This window comes from Bufo gargarizans, chromosome 3 (genome assembly GCF_014858855.1).
Source record: "Bufo gargarizans isolate SCDJY-AF-19 chromosome 3, ASM1485885v1, whole genome shotgun sequence".
Lineage (NCBI taxonomy): Eukaryota > Metazoa > Chordata > Amphibia > Anura > Bufonidae > Bufo > Bufo gargarizans.
In genome coordinates, this window is record NC_058082.1 from 359355156 (window position 1) to 359372956 (window position 17801).

A 17801-nucleotide genomic window follows, 5' to 3' on the forward strand; every position below is an offset into this window, starting at 1 on the left:
GGATCTGTGGATGGCACTGTTATATATGTGCCATCCACAGACCTCCCCACCCCATAACAGTGCCATCCACAGACCCCCACCAGCCCATAACTGTGCCATCCCCCATTATAAGATGTCTTATTCAATTAATAGTTATTAAACATGCCCCCCAACTCCTAATAGTACCTTACATCCTAACCACTTCAGTACAATGGAGGCAGGCAGGCCGGGCGGCCTGCACGTCACTCACTGAAGTCAATTGCCTGCGCCGCCTGCTTCATTCATAAAGTAGGCGGCACAGGCACGTGACATCAGGGAGTTACGCTGCCGCCCGGCCTGCATTCTACTGAAGCAGTTAGGATGTAAGGTAATAATAGGAGTGAGGGGGCATGTTTAATAACTATTAATTGAATAAGACATTTTATATATTAGTATACCAGAGCGGCGGGGCTATAGTACAGTGACTACACCACCGCTATTGCCGGCCCCCAGCTCCTCCTCCCAGTCCCTCGCTCATACGTCGCAGCTTGCAATGTAAAACTGGCAGCATTCGCCCCATAAGACGCAGGGGCATTTTCCCCCCATTTTGGGGGGGGGGGGGGGAGAAAAAGTGCGTCTTATGGGGACAAAAAATACGATAGATAGATATATACAGGTCCTTTTAAAAAAATTAGCATATTGTGATAAAGTTCATTATTTTCTGTAATGTACTTATAAACATTAGACTTTCATATATTTTAGATTCATTACACACCAACTGAAGTAGTTCAAGCCTTTTATTGTTTTAATATTGATGATTTTGGCATACAGCTCATGAAAACCCAAAATTCCTATCTAAAAAAATTTGCATATCATGAAAAGGTTCTCTAAACGAGCTATTAACCTAATCATCTGAATAAACTAATTAACTCTAAACACCTGCAAAAGATTCCTGAGGCTTTTAAAAACTCCCAGCCTGGTTCATTACTCAAAACCGCAATCATGGGTAAGACTGCCGACCTGACTGCTGTCCAGAAGGCCATCATTGACACCCTCAAGCAAGAGGGTAAGACACAGAAAGAAATTTCTGAACGAATAGGCTGTTCCCAGAGTGCTGTATCAAGGCACCTCAGTGGGAAGTCTGTGGGAAGGAAAAAGTGTGGCAGAAAACGCTGCACAACGAGAAGAGGTGACCGGACCCTGAGGAAGATTGTGGAGAAGGACCGATTCCAGACCTTGGGGGACCTGCGGAAGCAGTGGACTGAGTCTGGAGTAGAAACATCCAGAGCCACCGTGTACAGGTGTGTGCAGGAAATGGGCTACAGGAGCCGCATTCCCCAGGTCAAGCCACTTTTGAACCAGAAACAGCGGCAGAAGCGCCTGACCTGGGCTACAGAGAAGCAGCACTGGACTGTTGCTTAGTGGTCCAAAGTACTTTTTTCGGATGAAAGCTAATTTTGCATGTCATTCGGAAATCAAGGTGCCAGAGTCTGGAGGAAGACTGGGGAGAGGGAAATGCCAAAATGCCTGAAGTCCAGTGTCAAGTACCCACAGCCAGTGATGGTCTGGGGTGCCATGTCAGCTGCTGGTGTTGGTCCACTGTGTTTTATCAAGGGCAGGGTCAATGCAGCTAGCTATCAGGAGATTTTTGAGCACTTCATGCTTCCATCTGCTGAAAAGCTTTATGGAGATGAAGATTTCATTTTTCAGCACGACCTGGCACCTGCTCACAGTGCCAAAACCACTGGTAAATGGTTTACTGACCATGGTATTACTGTGCTCAATTGGCCTGCCAACTCTCCTGACCTGAACCCCATAGAGAATCTGTGGGATATTGGGAAGAGAAAGTTGAGAGACGCAAGACCCAACACTCTGGATGAGCTTAAGGCCGCTATCGAAGCATCCTGGGCCTCCATAACACCTCAGCAGTGCCACAGGCTGATTGCCTCATGCCACGCCGCATTTAAGCAGTCATTTCTGCAAAAGGATTCCCGACCAAGTATTGAGTGCATAACTGAACATAATTATTTGAAGGTGGACTTTTTTTGTATTAAAAACACTTTTCTTTTATTGGTCGGATTAAATATGCTAATTTTTTGAGATAGGAAATTTTGGTTTTTATGAGCTGTATGCCAAAATCATCAATATTAAAACAATAAAAGGCTTGAACTACTTCAGTTGGTGTGTAATGAATCTAAAATATATGAAAGTCTAATGTTTATCAGTACATTACAGAAAATAATGAACTTTATCACAATATGCTAATTTTTTGAGAAGGACCTGTATATATGTATATCTCTATTTTTTTTTTTTTGCATATACAATTGTCCCTTTGTTTCACTGCTTGCACAAATCAAATTAAGATACTCGATAAAAGAGCTTCGAGGCATTTATGTCCCCCAGAAGGATCATATAATTATTTATTTTTTGATACACACTTTTTTTTGATACTTTCTTTTATTTAAGATTTTTTTTATAGAAGATATGACACACCCAATGAAGGGAAGAGAAAAAGATTTTACGGTAAGTACAAAAATCAAGTTTTTCTCATCCGTGTCATTGGGGGACACAGGTTTGACCATGGGACGTTCCAGAGCAGTCCCAAGGGTGGGCCAGAATACAAAGAAGAAGTGGTCAGAGAACTGCCAACTGCAGCACTTTGCGCCCATTTGAAGCGTCTGAGGATGAAAAGGTGTGCACTCTGTAAACTTTGGGCAAAATGTGTAAAGATGACCAGGTTGCAACCTTACACACCTGAAAAGGCCAAGGCTCCATGATGCACACAGCCCAGGAGGCCCCTACCGCCAGAGCAGAATGACCAGTGACATGGAAGGGTGGTTCCTGGTGTTTGGTACAGTACATTTCCACAATGGCTAAACAAATCCATAGAGAAAGGGAAGAAGTGAACGCCACCAGTCCTCACCTTAAGCCCTCTAGGATCAGGAAAAGGGAATCCACCTTCTGGAAAGATGATGTCTGTGACAGATAAATGCAAATAGCCTGAACCAGATGCAGAGAGAGAGCTATCAGGAGTGGGATGGTGAGGGGCAAAAGATAGTATCACGATCTCTTCATTGAGACACTCTTTGGAAGGAGGTGACAGCCACCTTATAGGAAAGAAATTTGCTGCAAAGGCTCAAACGGCGATGACTGGAGGGCATCAAGCACCAGGTTAAGATGTCAAGGGCTCAGGGGTTGGTGTTGGGGAGGTACAGAATGAGCAACTTCCTGCAAGAAGGTCCAAAAAGCAGAAAGAGGCCAGGTTATGCTGAAAAAGAATAGAATAAAAAGCTGAGACTTGACCATTGAGGGAACTGAGCGCCAGCCCCATCTCCAAGCCAGATTGCAGGAAGCATAAAAGCTTGGGAAGCGAATATTGCTCACACCAACGAAAGAAGGATGTCCAGGTCCTGTGATAAATCTTGTAAGATGATTGTTTCCTGGCTTGGATCATGGTCTGGATGATAGCCTCCAAAAAACCTCGAGCCCTTGGAACGGCGGCCACAACAGCCATACTGTTAAAACACAGACTGTAAATTCAGGTGAAAGGACCCCAATATGACAGATCCTCTCAAAGTGGGAGGCGCAAGGGTTCGTCTGCGAGAAGGACTTATAGTAAGGCATACCACATGCGCCACAAGAACAACTGGAAGTCCATTGGACTTGAATTTTTGGAGAAGAGGAAGAGATGGGAAGATGTACAGAAACTCAAACTGACTCCAAGGAATCACAAGCGCGTCGGCAGCCAGGGCATCCTTGACTCGCGCCATGAAGGTCTTAATTTTCTAGTTGAAACAGGAGGCCATGAGGTCCACATCCATCCGACCCCACCCGTTGCAGATCGCTTGAAAGACTTGAGGATGGAGGGCCCATTCGTCTGGATCAATGCATTCCCGACTGAGAAAGTCTGCAATCCAATTTTTCACACCTTGAATGTGAACTGCCAACAGTGCTGGAACATGCTGCTTTGACCATTTGAGGAAGAGTGTCATCTCTGCCATGGCTGCTGAACTCCTAGTGCTGTCCTGGTGGTTGAGGTAGGCAACCGCTGTGGAGTTGTCGGACTGAATGCGATCTGGATGACCTTGCGGATGTTCTGTACAATGAGTCAGAGATAGGCAAATAGCCCTCATGTCCAAAATGTTGATCGGAATGGAACATTCTTCGGAAGACCAAGTGCTCTGCACAATGAGACTGATACCAGCCTGTGTGGCTAGGGAGGGATGTTAGGCAGTCATAACCACACGCTAGTGGAGGGGTATAAAGGAGCTGCCCAACATCAACATTGGCCAAGTGGTCCTGAGGGCTTGATGTATTAAAGCGGAAAGATGCAGATAATAATCCAGCGGAGACCTGAACAGTCCCGAAGTGGAAATATGCAAAGTGGACTGCTTTGAAGGCAGAGACCATGATACCCAGAACTCTCATGCATTGTCAAAGGGGAAGCAGGCATAGCCACTCCGGGGGCAAAAACACTCTGGCCTGACAAATGTCAAACATCATACCCAGAAATGTTAGCTGTTGATCCGGATGAAGGCATGATTTTGAAAGGTTCAGGATCCAACAAGATTTATCATGATTTATGAGAGCTCACTTTTTGCATGATGAATTGTAGTTTATATTAGTGTCACCTTGGGGTATATAGGATTTATAGACTAATTTTTATAATTTTTGGGGGAGCAGAATTAAACAAAGACAGCAACTTTTTTTTTTTTTTTTTTACACAATGCATACTGCAGTTTAAATAATAAGCAGTATGCATACTGCAGTTTAAATAATAAGCAGTATATAAGTTTTTAATAGATGAGGATTGAAAAAAATAAAAATAAAAGGTTTCCTTTTTCCCAGGCTCCTGATACATACCCACCAATCAGCTCTTCCCTGCAGCCTCAGATGCTGGAAACTAGCACTGTGAATGGAACAGGATGCACAGCTCTGTTTAAAGTGTAGTGGCTGTACTAGGTTACTGCAGCTGAGATCGCATTAAATTCAATGGGAGTTGAGCTGCAGAACCCAGCACAGCCACTGCACTTTGAATAGAGCTGTGCCTCAGGTGCCATTACAATGCACTGGTTCCACACTATTGTGTTGCAGGGTGCTGATGGCTAGAGTGAGGGAGCCTCAACCAATTACATGCTGTAAATCGCTATTTACCGAGGCATACAAGGAGTTAAACTGCCAGTATCCTGGAAATTGCAGTGGGGGCCCGAATGTATATTACAGCTGAGCTCCTACCTTGATCTTGTTGGGACACTGAGCAGTGCCCACGACATTATAATGCATGATGTATTTATAAATCATGATGCGTGAACTAGTACCCAATCATGACGGATATATCAGTCATTTGTTAAAGGGTGAAGCAGTCAAGATAAAATTAACCACAGAAAATAAAATACTATTTTAAGTATAAAGTTACTAATTTATAATCAAACTTGGACAGAACACAATGTAATTCACAATTTATTAGTATTATACACATGTAGCAGGTGTCTGATGTCAGTTACACATGCTATAACATGGAATCCAAATCAGGTAATAACAGACTGCTGCTCATCACAGGTTGACATTAGAGCAGAGAGTTACACAGTCAAGTAACTTTTTAGCCAATGACTAGCATCACATCAGACATAACTGTGTGTTTATTCCCTCGTCTTCTACAAGCCAATATGACAGGAGCTATGTATCTATCAAGTATAAGACACAGCATTTTCTGATGGCCAATGGCAAGCTACCATATAATGAAGATACCTGCTTCAACACAGCTATACCAATGCCTGTACACGGTCATGGATTCCTTCTCAAACCAACAGAACCTTGGGCGTCTCGATAGTGTACTTGAAGATGCTGCTTTACCTAAGTGTGCTTTCTGCTTTTCACATGTGTACTGTGAGACCAGGTGAAGTTTTTCATGTACAAAAAGAAAAACAGGTTTTTGCCCCAACAGGAAAAATGAAATAAAAGAGCAGGAACTGTACAAAACACAAGTTAGGATATAGTAACTATTCCTTCGGCAGATGATCACGAAATGCTGTTCGTAAAATAAAGCGACAAGTGTCCAGTGTATGGGTGGTCACTCCCTCTGTTCCATCTTCACTTTTGGCGGTTTTAAAAATGTACGCGTTTTCTTTTCCTTTTTGCCTTTTTTGTGTGATTGGAAACTTCTCCAACTGTCAACACGTCCATCTCGGCTTTCCTAAAATACACATAATGAATTAGCATCCAGGATAAAACCAGCAGACAGAAATAACATTTCCAGCTTTCTTAGGGATTGTCTGCTACCTTTGTGTCTTGGAAGGCAAATTGTTGTGCAGTATATAACTGATCGGATTGGCTGTTCAGCAGCCTACAAAAATTGGGTGACAATGAAGCTGCTTTGGCAACCAAACGATTGATTATCCAGCAATCATCCGAGAGGCACTTGGCCTGGGTTTTACTTTTCTTTTAATAACTAGTCTGCTGGAATTACTCATTTTCTTGCGGTTTTCTGTTTCCGCATCAAAAACTGCATGTGTTACTTGCAGTTTTGCCGCTGATCTCGCCCTTTGCATTGCATTTGCAAGGGTGACATACACAATAAAAAATAAAAATAAAAAAAAACCACACGTAAAACTCATGTGCAGGTAGACTATTTTAATTGAAATGAATAAATATTCTTAGGGCTAAATGGTACTGTCTTTTTTGTCACTAATAACCTAGTAATGTGAAATATATGTTATCCCGCAATCAAAATGCTTATCATAAAGAATTACACAAGTCAGTAGAGACTGCACTACCAGCGAGCGTAGTTTAAAGAGGACCTTTCACCGGCTCCGTTCTCCTGCTATGCCCTCCGGTATCTCCGCTCACTAAGTTATAGTAGGCGGAGTCTGCCCTTGTTCTTCTGTAGCGCTGGCCAATCGCATTGCAGAGCTCACAGCCTGGGAGAAAATAACCTCCCAGGCTGTGAGCTCTGCCCTGTGATTGGCCAGCGCTAGAGCAAAACAAGGGCAGACTCCGCCTACCATAACTTAGTGACTGAAATTTCTGCCTACTATAAGGCTCCATTCACACGTCCGCAATGTGTTTTGCGGATGCACGGAGACACGGATCCGCAAAATACGGAAAGCGGCAATGTGCGTTCCGCATTTTGTGGACCGCACATTGCCGACATAATAGCATATGCCTGTTCTTGTCCGCAATTGCGGACAAGAATAGGACATGTTCTATTTTTTTGCGGAAACGGAAGCACGGATGCGGAAGTGCGGATCCGCAAATGTGGATGCGGACAGCACATTCCGTCCCCATAGAGAATGAATGGGTCCGCACCCCTTCCGCAAAATTGCGGAAAGGATGCGGACCCATTTTGCGGACGTGTGAATGGAGCCTTACTTAGTGGCCGGAGATACCGGAGGGCATAGCAGGAGAACGGAGCGGCGCCCAGGGATAATAGTAAGTGCAGTGAGATCCCCGGGCGCCGCTCTACATGTCTGTATTCTTAGTTCACAGTGTCATAATCGGTGAAAGGTCCTCTTTAACCACTTCAGCCCCGCTAGGTGAAACCCCCTTCATGACCAGAGCACTTTTTACACTTCGGCACTACACTACTTTCACCGTTTATCGCTCGGTCATGCAACTTATCACCCAAATGAATTTTACCTCCTTTTCTTCTCACTAATGGAGCTTTCATTTGGTGGTATTTCATTGCTGCTGGCATTTTTACTTTTTTTGTTATTAATCAAAATGTAACGATTTTTTTGCAAAAAAATGACATTTTTCACTTTCAGCTGTAAAATTTAGCAAAAAAAAAAACGACATCCATATATAAATTTTTCGCCAAATTTATTGTTCTACATGTCTTTGATAAAAAAAAATGTTTGGGCAAAAAAAAAAAATGGTTTGGGTAAAAGTTATAGCATTTACAAACTATGGTACAAAAATGTGAATTTCCGCTTTTTGAAACAGCTCTGACTTTCTGAGCACCTGTCATGTTTCCTGAGGTTCTACAATGCCCAAACAGTAGAAAAACCCCACAAATGACCCCATTTCGGAAAGTAGACACCCTAAGGTATTCGCTGATGGGCATAGTGAGTTCATAGAACTTTTTATTTTTTGTCACAAGTTAGCGGAAAATGATGATTTTATTTTTTTTATTTTTTCTTACAAAGTCTCATATTCCACTAACTTGCGACAAAAAATAAAAAATTCTAGGAACTCACAATGCCCCTCACAGAATACCTTGGGGTGTCTTCTTTCCAAAATGGGGTCACTTGTGGGGTAGTTATACTGCCCTGGCAATTTAGGGGCCCAAATGTGAGAGAAGAACTTTGCAATCAAAATGTGTAAAAAATGACCGGTGAAATCCAAAAGGTGCACTTTGGAATATGCGCCCCTTTGCCCACCTTGGCAGCAAAAAAGTGTGACACATCTGGTATCGCCGTACTCAGGAGAAGTTGGGGAATGTGTTTTGGGGTGTCATTTTACATATACCCATGCTGGGTGAGAAAAATATCTTGGTCAAATGCCAACTTTGTATAAAAAAATGGGAAAAGTTGTCTTTTGCCAAGATATTTCTCTCATCCAGCATGGGTATATGTAAAATGACACCCCAAAACACATTACCCAACTTCTCCTGAGTACGGCGATACCAGATGTGTGACACTTTTTTGCTGCCAAGGTGGGCAAAGGGGCACATATTCCAAAGTGCACCTTTCGGATTTTCCAGGCCATTTTTTACACATTTTGATTGCAAGGTACTTCTCACACATTTGGGCCCCTAAATTGCCAGGGCAGTATAACTACGCCACAAGTGACCCCATTTTGGAAAGAAGACACCCCAAGGTATTCCGTGAGGGGCATGGCGAGTTCCTATAATTTTTTATTTTTTGTCGCAAGTTAGTGGAATATGAGACTTTGTAAGGAAAAAAGAAAAAAAAAGAAAAATCATCATTTTCCGCTAAATTGTGACAAAAAATAAAAAATTCTAGGAACTCGCCGTGCCCCCCACGGAATACCTTGGGGTGTCTTCTTTCCAAAATGGGGTCACTTGTGGCGTAGTTATACTGCCCTGGCAATTTAGGGGCCCAAATGTGTAAGAAGTACCTTGCAATCAAAATGTGTAAAAAATGGCCTGCGAAATCCGAAAGGTGCCCCTTTGCCCACCTTGGCTGCAAAAAAGTGTCACACATGTGGTATCGCCGTACTCAGGAGAAGTTGGGCAATGTGTTTTGGGGGGTCATTTTACATATACCCATGCTGGGTGAGAGAAATATCTTAGCAAAAGACAACTTTTCCCTTTTTTTTATACAAAGTTGGCATTTGACCAAGATATTTTTCTCACCCAGCATGGGTATATGTAAAATGACACCCCAAAACACATTCCCCAACTTCTCCTGAGTACGGCGATACCACATGTGTGACACTTTTTTGCAGCCTAGATGCGCAAAGGGGCCCAAATTCCTTTTAGGAGGGCATTTTTAGACATTTGGATCCCAGACTTCTTCTCACACTTTCGGGCCCCTAAAAAGCCAGGGCAGTATAAATACCCCACATGTGACCCCACTTTGGAAAGAAGACACCCCAAGGTATTCAATGAGGGGCCTGGCGAGTTCCTAGAATTTTTTTTTTTTTGCATAAGTTAGCGGATATTGATTTTTTTTTTTTTTCTCACAAAGTCTCACTTTCCGCTAACTTAGGACAAAAAATTCAATCTTTCATGGACTCAATATGCCCCTCACGGAATACCTTGGGGTGTCGTCTTTCCGAAATGGGGTCACATGTGGGGTATTTATACTGCCCTGGCTTTTTAGGGGCCCTAAAGCGTGAGAAGAAGTCTGGAATATAAATGTCTAAAAATGTTTACGCATTTGGATTCCGTGAGGGGTATGGTGCGTCCATTTGAGATTTTATTTTTTGACACAAGTTAGTGGAATATGAGACTTAGTAAGAAAAAACAAAAACAAACAAAAAATTTCCGCTAACTTGTGCCAAAAAAAATGTCTGAATGGAGCCTTACCAGGGGGGGGGGGGGGTGATCAATGACAGGGGGGTGATCACCCATATAGACTCCCTGATCACCCCCCTGTCATTGATCACCCCCCCTGTAAGGCTCCATTCAGACATCCGCATGATTTTTTACGGATCCATGGATACATGGATCGGATCCACAGAACGCATGCGGACGTCTGAATGGAGCCTTACAGGGGGGTTATCAATGACAGGGGGTGATCAGGGTAATCAGGGTGATCACCCCCCTGTCACTGATCACCCCCCCTGTAAGGCTCCATTCAGACATCCGCATGATTTTTACGGATCCATGGATACATGGATTGGATCCGTAAAAATCATGCGGACGTCTGAATGGAGCCTTACAGGGGGGTGATCAATGACAGGGGGGTGATCATGGGTGATCAGGGGTTTATAAGGGGTTAATAAGTGACCGGGGGGTGGGGGGTGGGGGGGGGGGTGTAGTGTAGTGTGGTGTGGTGTTTGGTGGGACTGTACTTACCTACCTGAGTCCTCTGGTGGTCGATCCTAACAAAAGGGACCACCAGAGGACCAGGTAGGAGGTATATTAGACGCTGTTATGAAAACAGCGTCTAATATACCTGTTAGGGGTTAAAAAATTCGGATCTCCAGCCTCCGTGTCTCGCGAGAAGACGCGTATATGCGTCCAGGAGGAGTAAAGCAACCACCTCCCGGACGCATATACGCGTACAGCGGTCGGGAGGTGGTTAAATAGCACCACCACCAGTCAGTCAGCTGTCTAGTGTGCATGCCCCTGCCACTCAGTCCACTGGATTGCTTTATTTTACAGGTAATGATGTTTTACACTGACCACGATGCCTGGTATGCCTGCCTGCTTCTCAATATTATACCTTTAGCTGCAAAAACTGCAACCTTGAGAAAATCATCTTTTAATCAATATGCAAATTAGCTTTTAAGTGCATCAAGGGCAGGCCCCAGGCCACTCAGTGCACCATTCCTTATCCTTCCCAGTGCCTCCCTCTCTTGCTTGATAGGAAAAGTCGAGTGTGACTATGTGCAGGGGGCAACCTGTTCCTGTCAGTCTAACTAGATTGACTATGAACAATCAAAATACCAAATCTTGAATTTATGGACAATAGTAACCACTTTTCAAGTAGTTTGTTCTAGTTGGATGTACCTCAAAGTTTTTCTGCCATTCCCTCTCACGTTTAGCTTTTTCTTGAGCTTCTATTTCTTCCTCGCGCTGTCTTTTCCTGAAAGTGAAACAATGATCACTAGAAACTTTATCCAATAAACTTCCCAATCAAAAGAAAACACACTTTTGTACACATTGAACTATTGATGTTCACTCAGGATGAGCCATCAATATATGGGTGGGGGTCCAACATCTCACATAACCTCTTGCAGTTCCGTTTCCATGCATTTCAATATTACTGCAGAAAAGCTGATTGGTGGTGGTTGGACCCTTACTGATCTGATGATCTGGGGATTCGTCCATTAAAATAAAAGGAGCAGACAACCCCTTTAAACCCTTAACGCATAATGCCATACAAGTATGGCAATATGCGCCTGAAATTGTATGGAGCGGTCTGCTGCTGGTGCCGGCTGTATAATACAGCAGGCACCCGGCCCCAGTGACAAGGAACGGCGAACAAGCATCTGTGAGGTAAGGCAGAGGGTTGCGGCTCCTTCTGCCTTCCGATTGGAGCCCTCACAGTGAAATCACAGGGCTCTGATCAGTTACCATGACAGTCATAGTAACCTCCCTTCTAAGCTGTATACAAGGCACAGCTCAGCAGGGAGCATGTTAAAATCCTATTTACCCTAATAGATCTCTATTAGGGTGAATAAGACAAGGGATCAGAGGATCCCAGGTTCTAGCCCCTTAAGGTGGCTCTTAAATAAAAAGTGAAAAGATGTTTTTAGAAAAAACAAACAAAACAAACACATTCTTTCATTCTTTGTATGTTTTGTACTAAAATAAAGTAATGTATTTTCAATTGATTAAAGGAATTTTGTCACTTCAAGTAGCATTTATCAAGCAGAGAAAGTTAATACAAGCCACTTATGTATTGTGATTCTCCATACCGATTCCTTTGCTGGCTTGAATTATTTTTCCATCACATTATACATTGCTCATTTCCATGGTTACGGCCACCCTGCAATCCATCAGTAGTGCTCGTGCTTGCACACTGTAGGAAAAAAAATATTGGCCTCTCTGGTGACCGGGACCGTGGGATCACACATAGGCTGGTGCTTTTTTCTTTATAGTATGCAAGCACAGCCATGCTGATGAATTCCAGGGTGATCGTAACCATAAAAATGAGCAGTATATATTGTGATGAAAAAATGAATCCATCCAGCAATTGAGACAATATGGACAATCACAATTAGTAAGTGCCTCGTATTCACTTTCTCTACAAAATAACTCCTATTTGCTGAAGTGACAAAACCCCTTCAAACTCTTCTTCAGTGGCCCTTTCTCCTATTTCACTGGGCGTCACGCGACTTGTGACATCAGCTTCTTTGCCTGTTCCGATGACGCTCTATCCACCAGCCTGGGGCTGCAGGAGGGAGCAGTCCTGCCTCTGTGCACGGAACCTAACTGAAGTTTAATCTGTGGGCTGTGCTTTCTGGAGAGACAAGCCCTGTGTGCACAGGTCATTACTACTGACCTCTGCAGGCTTAAGCTACTTTCACACTTGCGTTTTGTGCGGATCAGTCATGGACGGATCCGTTCAGATGATACAACCGTCTTCATCCGTTCAGAGCGGATCCATTTGTATTATCTTTAACATAGCCAAGACGGATCTGCCTTGAACACTACTGAAAGTCAATGGAGGACGGATCCATTTTCTATTGTGCCAGTGAAAACGGATCTGTCCCCATTGACTTACATGGTGTGCCAGGGCAGATCCGTTTGGCTCCGTTTCATCAGACGGATACCAGAACGCTGCAAGAAGCGATTTGGTGTCCGTCTCAAAAGCGGAATTGAACTGAACTGATGCATTCTGAGCGGATCCTTTTCCATTCAGAATGCATTAGGGCAAAACTGATCCGTTTTGGACCGCTTGTGAGAGCCCTGAATGGATCTCACAAACAGAAAGCCAAAACACCAGTGTGAAAGTAGACTTGGGCTACTTTCACATAGCATTTTGGCTTTCCGTTTCCGAGATCCGTCATGGGCTCTCACAAGCGGTCCAAAACGGATCCGTTTTGCTCTAATGCATTCTGAATGGAAAAGGATCTGCTCAGAATGCATCAGTTTGCCTCCGATCAGTCACCATTCCGCTCCAGAGGCGGACACCAAAAAGCTGCCTGCAGCGGTTTTCTGTCCACCATGTGGTGCGGAGCAAGACGGATCCGTCCTGACACACAATGTAAGTCAATAGGGACGGCTCAGTTTTCTCTGACAATAGAAAACTGATCTGTCCCCCATTGACTTTCAATGGTGTTCATGACGGATCCGTCATGGCTATATAAGACATAATACAACTGGATCCGTTCATGACGGATGCATGCAGTAACGGCAGCGTTTTTGCAGACAGATCCGCAAAAACGCTAATGTAAAAGTAGCCTTAGCCGTCTCCTCATGCTGGATCTACCCTTAGCCGAGAACTGTCAGGCATGTCCAGTCCATTCAGAAAACATCCTCAGAGGCTAGCTTGCCAGCTGCCAGTGTATATTTAACAACACAGATGTAAAAGTAGCCTTCATCAGTCAGAATCAGCAAGTCCACCACCAATAAACTCCAGCATACAAACCTTTCATGCATTTCTTTGGTTTCTCTCTCTTTCCTTTTAATTTCCAGCTCTGCAAAAAGCTTCATGGTTTGTTTGTACACTGCCTGTTTGAACTAAAAGAAAAAGAAGCCTTTATTCACCTAAAATTCTATGCTTACCTAGCTGCATACATAGCTGCAGTGATTATTTTACAGTGAGCCCAGCCATAGCAAATAAAAACGGTGGCGATGCTCAGCAAAATTCGCATGTTACTAAATCTGAGGTTATGGCCGCTGATTCGGCAGCGGAAACTATATCTTCCCGCTGAATAATGTACGTTCAAAATGTCATCAACAGCTTCCCATTGACTTAAATATTTTAGTTTAATTTTTTTAACTCAAGCATGTGCACATATTGTGCTCGATTGTGTTTTATTTCAGCAGCTGAAAAAGAACTGTATAAACGCCACCAAATTACAAAACCACAAGAAAAAAAAATATAATAATTTCATCTTCTGATTCTAAGGCCTCATGCACACGACAGTTTTTTGCGTCCGCTAAAAAAAAAAACACGGATGTGGCATCCGTTTTTTTTCACAGATCCCTTGTAATAAATGCCTATCCTTGTCCGCAAATGTGAAAAAAGTAGGACATGCACTATTTTTTTTTTGCTGAAGGGAAACACGGACAACGGACGTGGAACACAAACGGATGAACTATCAGCATTTTTTGGCTAACCCATTAAAATGAATGGGTCCCCATCCTATCCGCAAAAAATAAAAAAATGGAACGGAGGGCGAGAAAAACAACTGCCGAGTGCATGAGGCCTAATACTGATCTGTCACAGATTTTGCCATGTGAATGTAGCCTGATCAATCTGCAACAGAACCCACATGCTACAGATTAGCAAATCCACAGCACGTTAGATGTTCTGCGCACATTTTTTTTTAAAGACCACATTCATATGCACTCTATTGTAATTTGCTGGAATATTGCAGAGGAGAATTCACACCACAAATCTGTCTAAACTCAAAACCTCATACCAGACACAATAGGGGAAGAGCTATTAAAACTGGTATGAAGGACAACTGGCTTAGTTGCTCACAGTAACCAATCCGATTTCATAATTCATTTTTTAGAGCTCCTTTGGGAAATGAAAGGTGGATTCTGATTGGCTGTTATGGGCAGTTTTCGTTTACACCAGTTCCAATGCTTTGTAGGGCTAGTTCAGCTGAAAGTAATTTTTTTTCTCAGCAGATCAAGTGAAAACTACTTAGACCAGGGTCACATGTGATTCAGCTGTGGATTTGCTTGTGGCATATCTGCTGTGTTTTACAGTACCAGTAACAGATGAGAATTTCTGAATTATCCACGTGCTTCGTAAAAACGCAGCAGAAAAAGGTAGAGCATTAAGGATCTGAGATCTGCGGCATGTCAATTTATACAGCTAATGTGGATCTCAGCCTTTTCAATGGAGGTGAAGTCTGCTGGCTTTTACTTTGCAAAAAAGGCCTGTAATACATTTAAGACATGTGATTTTGTTATAGTTTTTGCAGCGAAAACGGGACAAAAACCACAGAAGATTTTCAGTCATGTTTGAACTTTGCCTTAGGGTCCTTACACAGATGAATTTGGCTGTGTTTTTTTATTTTCTACCAGTAATTAAAAAAAATGCCAGTATAAGCCCATGATTTTTCCCTTGCGGCTTGAGGTGTTTTTATTTTCTAAATGGCTGTGTGAACTGCATTTTCTGGTTTGTTCCCATGTAGTGGAGTGCTACAGCATGCAACATTTTTTGAAAAGGCAGAAAGACCCCAAAAATTGCCATCCAATTACCAAAAGCACCATAAGCAAAGAAAAGAGTCTTCATATTTCCCATACACCTTCAGCTAACATCTGGAACTGGTGTTTTTACCACAAAATAACTTAAAAAAAACTGCATGTGAAAGCAGTCTTAATCCTTATACAAACGAGCAGTTAGGAGAACCGAGGGGTGGCCCAAGCCACTCTGTACACCAACACTTGATTGACAAGGCTAGGTGACATGACTTTGAAGGAAGCTTGCCCCCTCTAGTTACAGTGAGAGTTTACCTTAGCTTGGAGAACCTACTTGGAAAGATCTAGTGATAGAGGAATCATCCCTTCCCCCAATAGTTTCCACTACACGTCTCGCAGACCACATCCTTGACCTAGAACTCCAGAGGTGGACTGATATGGGTATTATGTCAGTAAAGGGTATGTTGGACCTGGAGAATGTATTATCTTTTCCCACATACATAGTAAATACCAGATTCCCCACGCTGATTTTTTATAAATTCCTGCAGATTAGATCCTTCCTGGGTAAAAGAGGGGGCGATTCATTGTTAATTCCTCCAACAGTCAAAAGATACCTGCATGACAAGTTCCCTAAAAAAAAAAAAAAAGGGGGGGGGGGTATTTCCCTCTTCTACAATATCCTGATTAAGGCCAAGGAGTGGACCAAACTGTCCCCCCTGATAAAATGAATAGGATGTTTCCTTCCCACAATTCCTCCAACATTGAGGAGATGCGGAACAGAGGAACTATTCACCATGTACTCTGGTCAGGCCCTAGGATCTCCCAGTTATGGAGTAATGTTCAGACCCTCATAGCGGATCTCATATCCACTACCCTAACATGAACACCAGAGTTAGCACTTCTTTTTATTGGAGTAGAAAATTTAGCATACCAATATAGAACAGTGGCTGCTCACATACTTATGGCAACCAAACTGGTTATCACCAGACATTAGGGAAAAAAAACTGCACCCCCACCACAAGCAAAGTGATCGCAGTGGTAAATTCCACCTGCATACATGAAACAAAATAAATAAAAATGTTCTACACTCAGCAGCCGTCCTCGTTTAAATTCCACGTGTCTTGGTCAGTGTGGATGTCCAGTAGATGGTATGAGACTTAGTTTGCCTATAGATGGGTTGCTGTCCCGAGGCCCTTGTTGGTGGAGCTTGTGTGCTGTCTCCCAGACATCCCTATATTTTTTTTTTAAGTACCGATCTTACCCGCTTGGAAACCCGCTCACCGTTTACTCTTTGTTCATTTTAGGTTTTATTTTGTGTTTAAATACATAATTTGAGGACCTGTATTCGGGTTTTAGTTTAATCATCATTCCTTTAAGTGTATTCTTCATCATCTGATAAGTTGTAATGTGCATGACCTCCTGACAAAGCCTACGTGGCGAAACACGTGGAAAGGTTGAAGTGTTTGGGGAAGTGTGTGGCCAGTTTTCAGCAGTGAGATGGGTATGTAACATGGTATCCTGTGCAGGGTGGGACGGGTGGCTCTAGTGATCTTGTATATTGTCATCTTTAATTTAGCACCTCACCGTCCTTCCAATACTCTACAGTATCCATATGTTAGATGTCTAGTCCCAGACGAATGCCCCGGGGTTGAGAGTAGCATAGGGAATGGAGAAGGGATGGAGGAAAGAATAAATTCAGTTGATAAAAAACTGGGAGAAATTTTAGGGGCGGTACAACAGTCTAATCATAGTCTAGAGGATTTGACCATTAAGATAGTTTCTGCTCAGCCTGACCTCTCCCTGATCAAGGAAGAGATGAATAAGGTGAGGGAAAAGGTTAAGGAGCTGCAGATATCCTCAGGAGGAATGAGGAGAGATATTGAGGGGACAAAAAAAAAAGAGTAGAAGCTATATAAGGTGAAAAGAAAATCCTGCTAGAGAGAGTTACCACAATGGAGGATAGATCCCGGAGATCAAATATGAGATTAGTGGGATTTCCAGAGGGAGTGGAAGGAGAAGATATAACGGGGTTTATCCAGCAGTGGCTGGAGGATAGTTTTGATAAAAGTACCCTGTCCAAATGGTTTTTAGTTGATAGAGCACATAGAATCCCGGGAAGACCACCGTTAAAAGGGAGTCCTCCCAGGGCCATCTTAGTTAAAATCTTAAGTTCCAGAGACAGACGTAATAATGAGGGCAAAAAGGAAGATGCAGACAATAGAGTACAATGGTCGTAATATAGAAATATACCCAGATTACTCCAGAGCAACGCAGGAAAAGAGACGTGAATTTAGAGAAGTAAAGAGGAGGTTAGCAGCCGCCCAGTTACAATACTCCCTGATATATCCAACTAAGTTACGCGTAATATACCACGATCAAGTTA

At 43.1% G+C, this 17801-nt stretch overlaps 1 protein-coding gene across 1 annotated transcript in view; it reads right to left on the reverse strand.

The window, feature by feature from the left end:
• Positions 1-5400: 5400 nt before the first annotated feature.
• DNAJC8 (DnaJ heat shock protein family (Hsp40) member C8) overlaps positions 5401-17801 on the reverse strand; it is a 53533-nt gene continuing 41132 nt past the window's right edge. The window contains exons 7-9 of the mRNA XM_044287918.1: positions 13686-13777; positions 11099-11174; positions 5401-6151 (exon numbers count right to left, since the gene is read on the reverse strand). Of these exons, the coding sequence (XP_044143853.1) occupies positions 6029-6151; positions 11099-11174; positions 13686-13777 (291 nt within the window). The 3' untranslated portion in view covers positions 5401-6028. The remainder of the gene's footprint in view (positions 6152-11098; positions 11175-13685; positions 13778-17801) is intronic.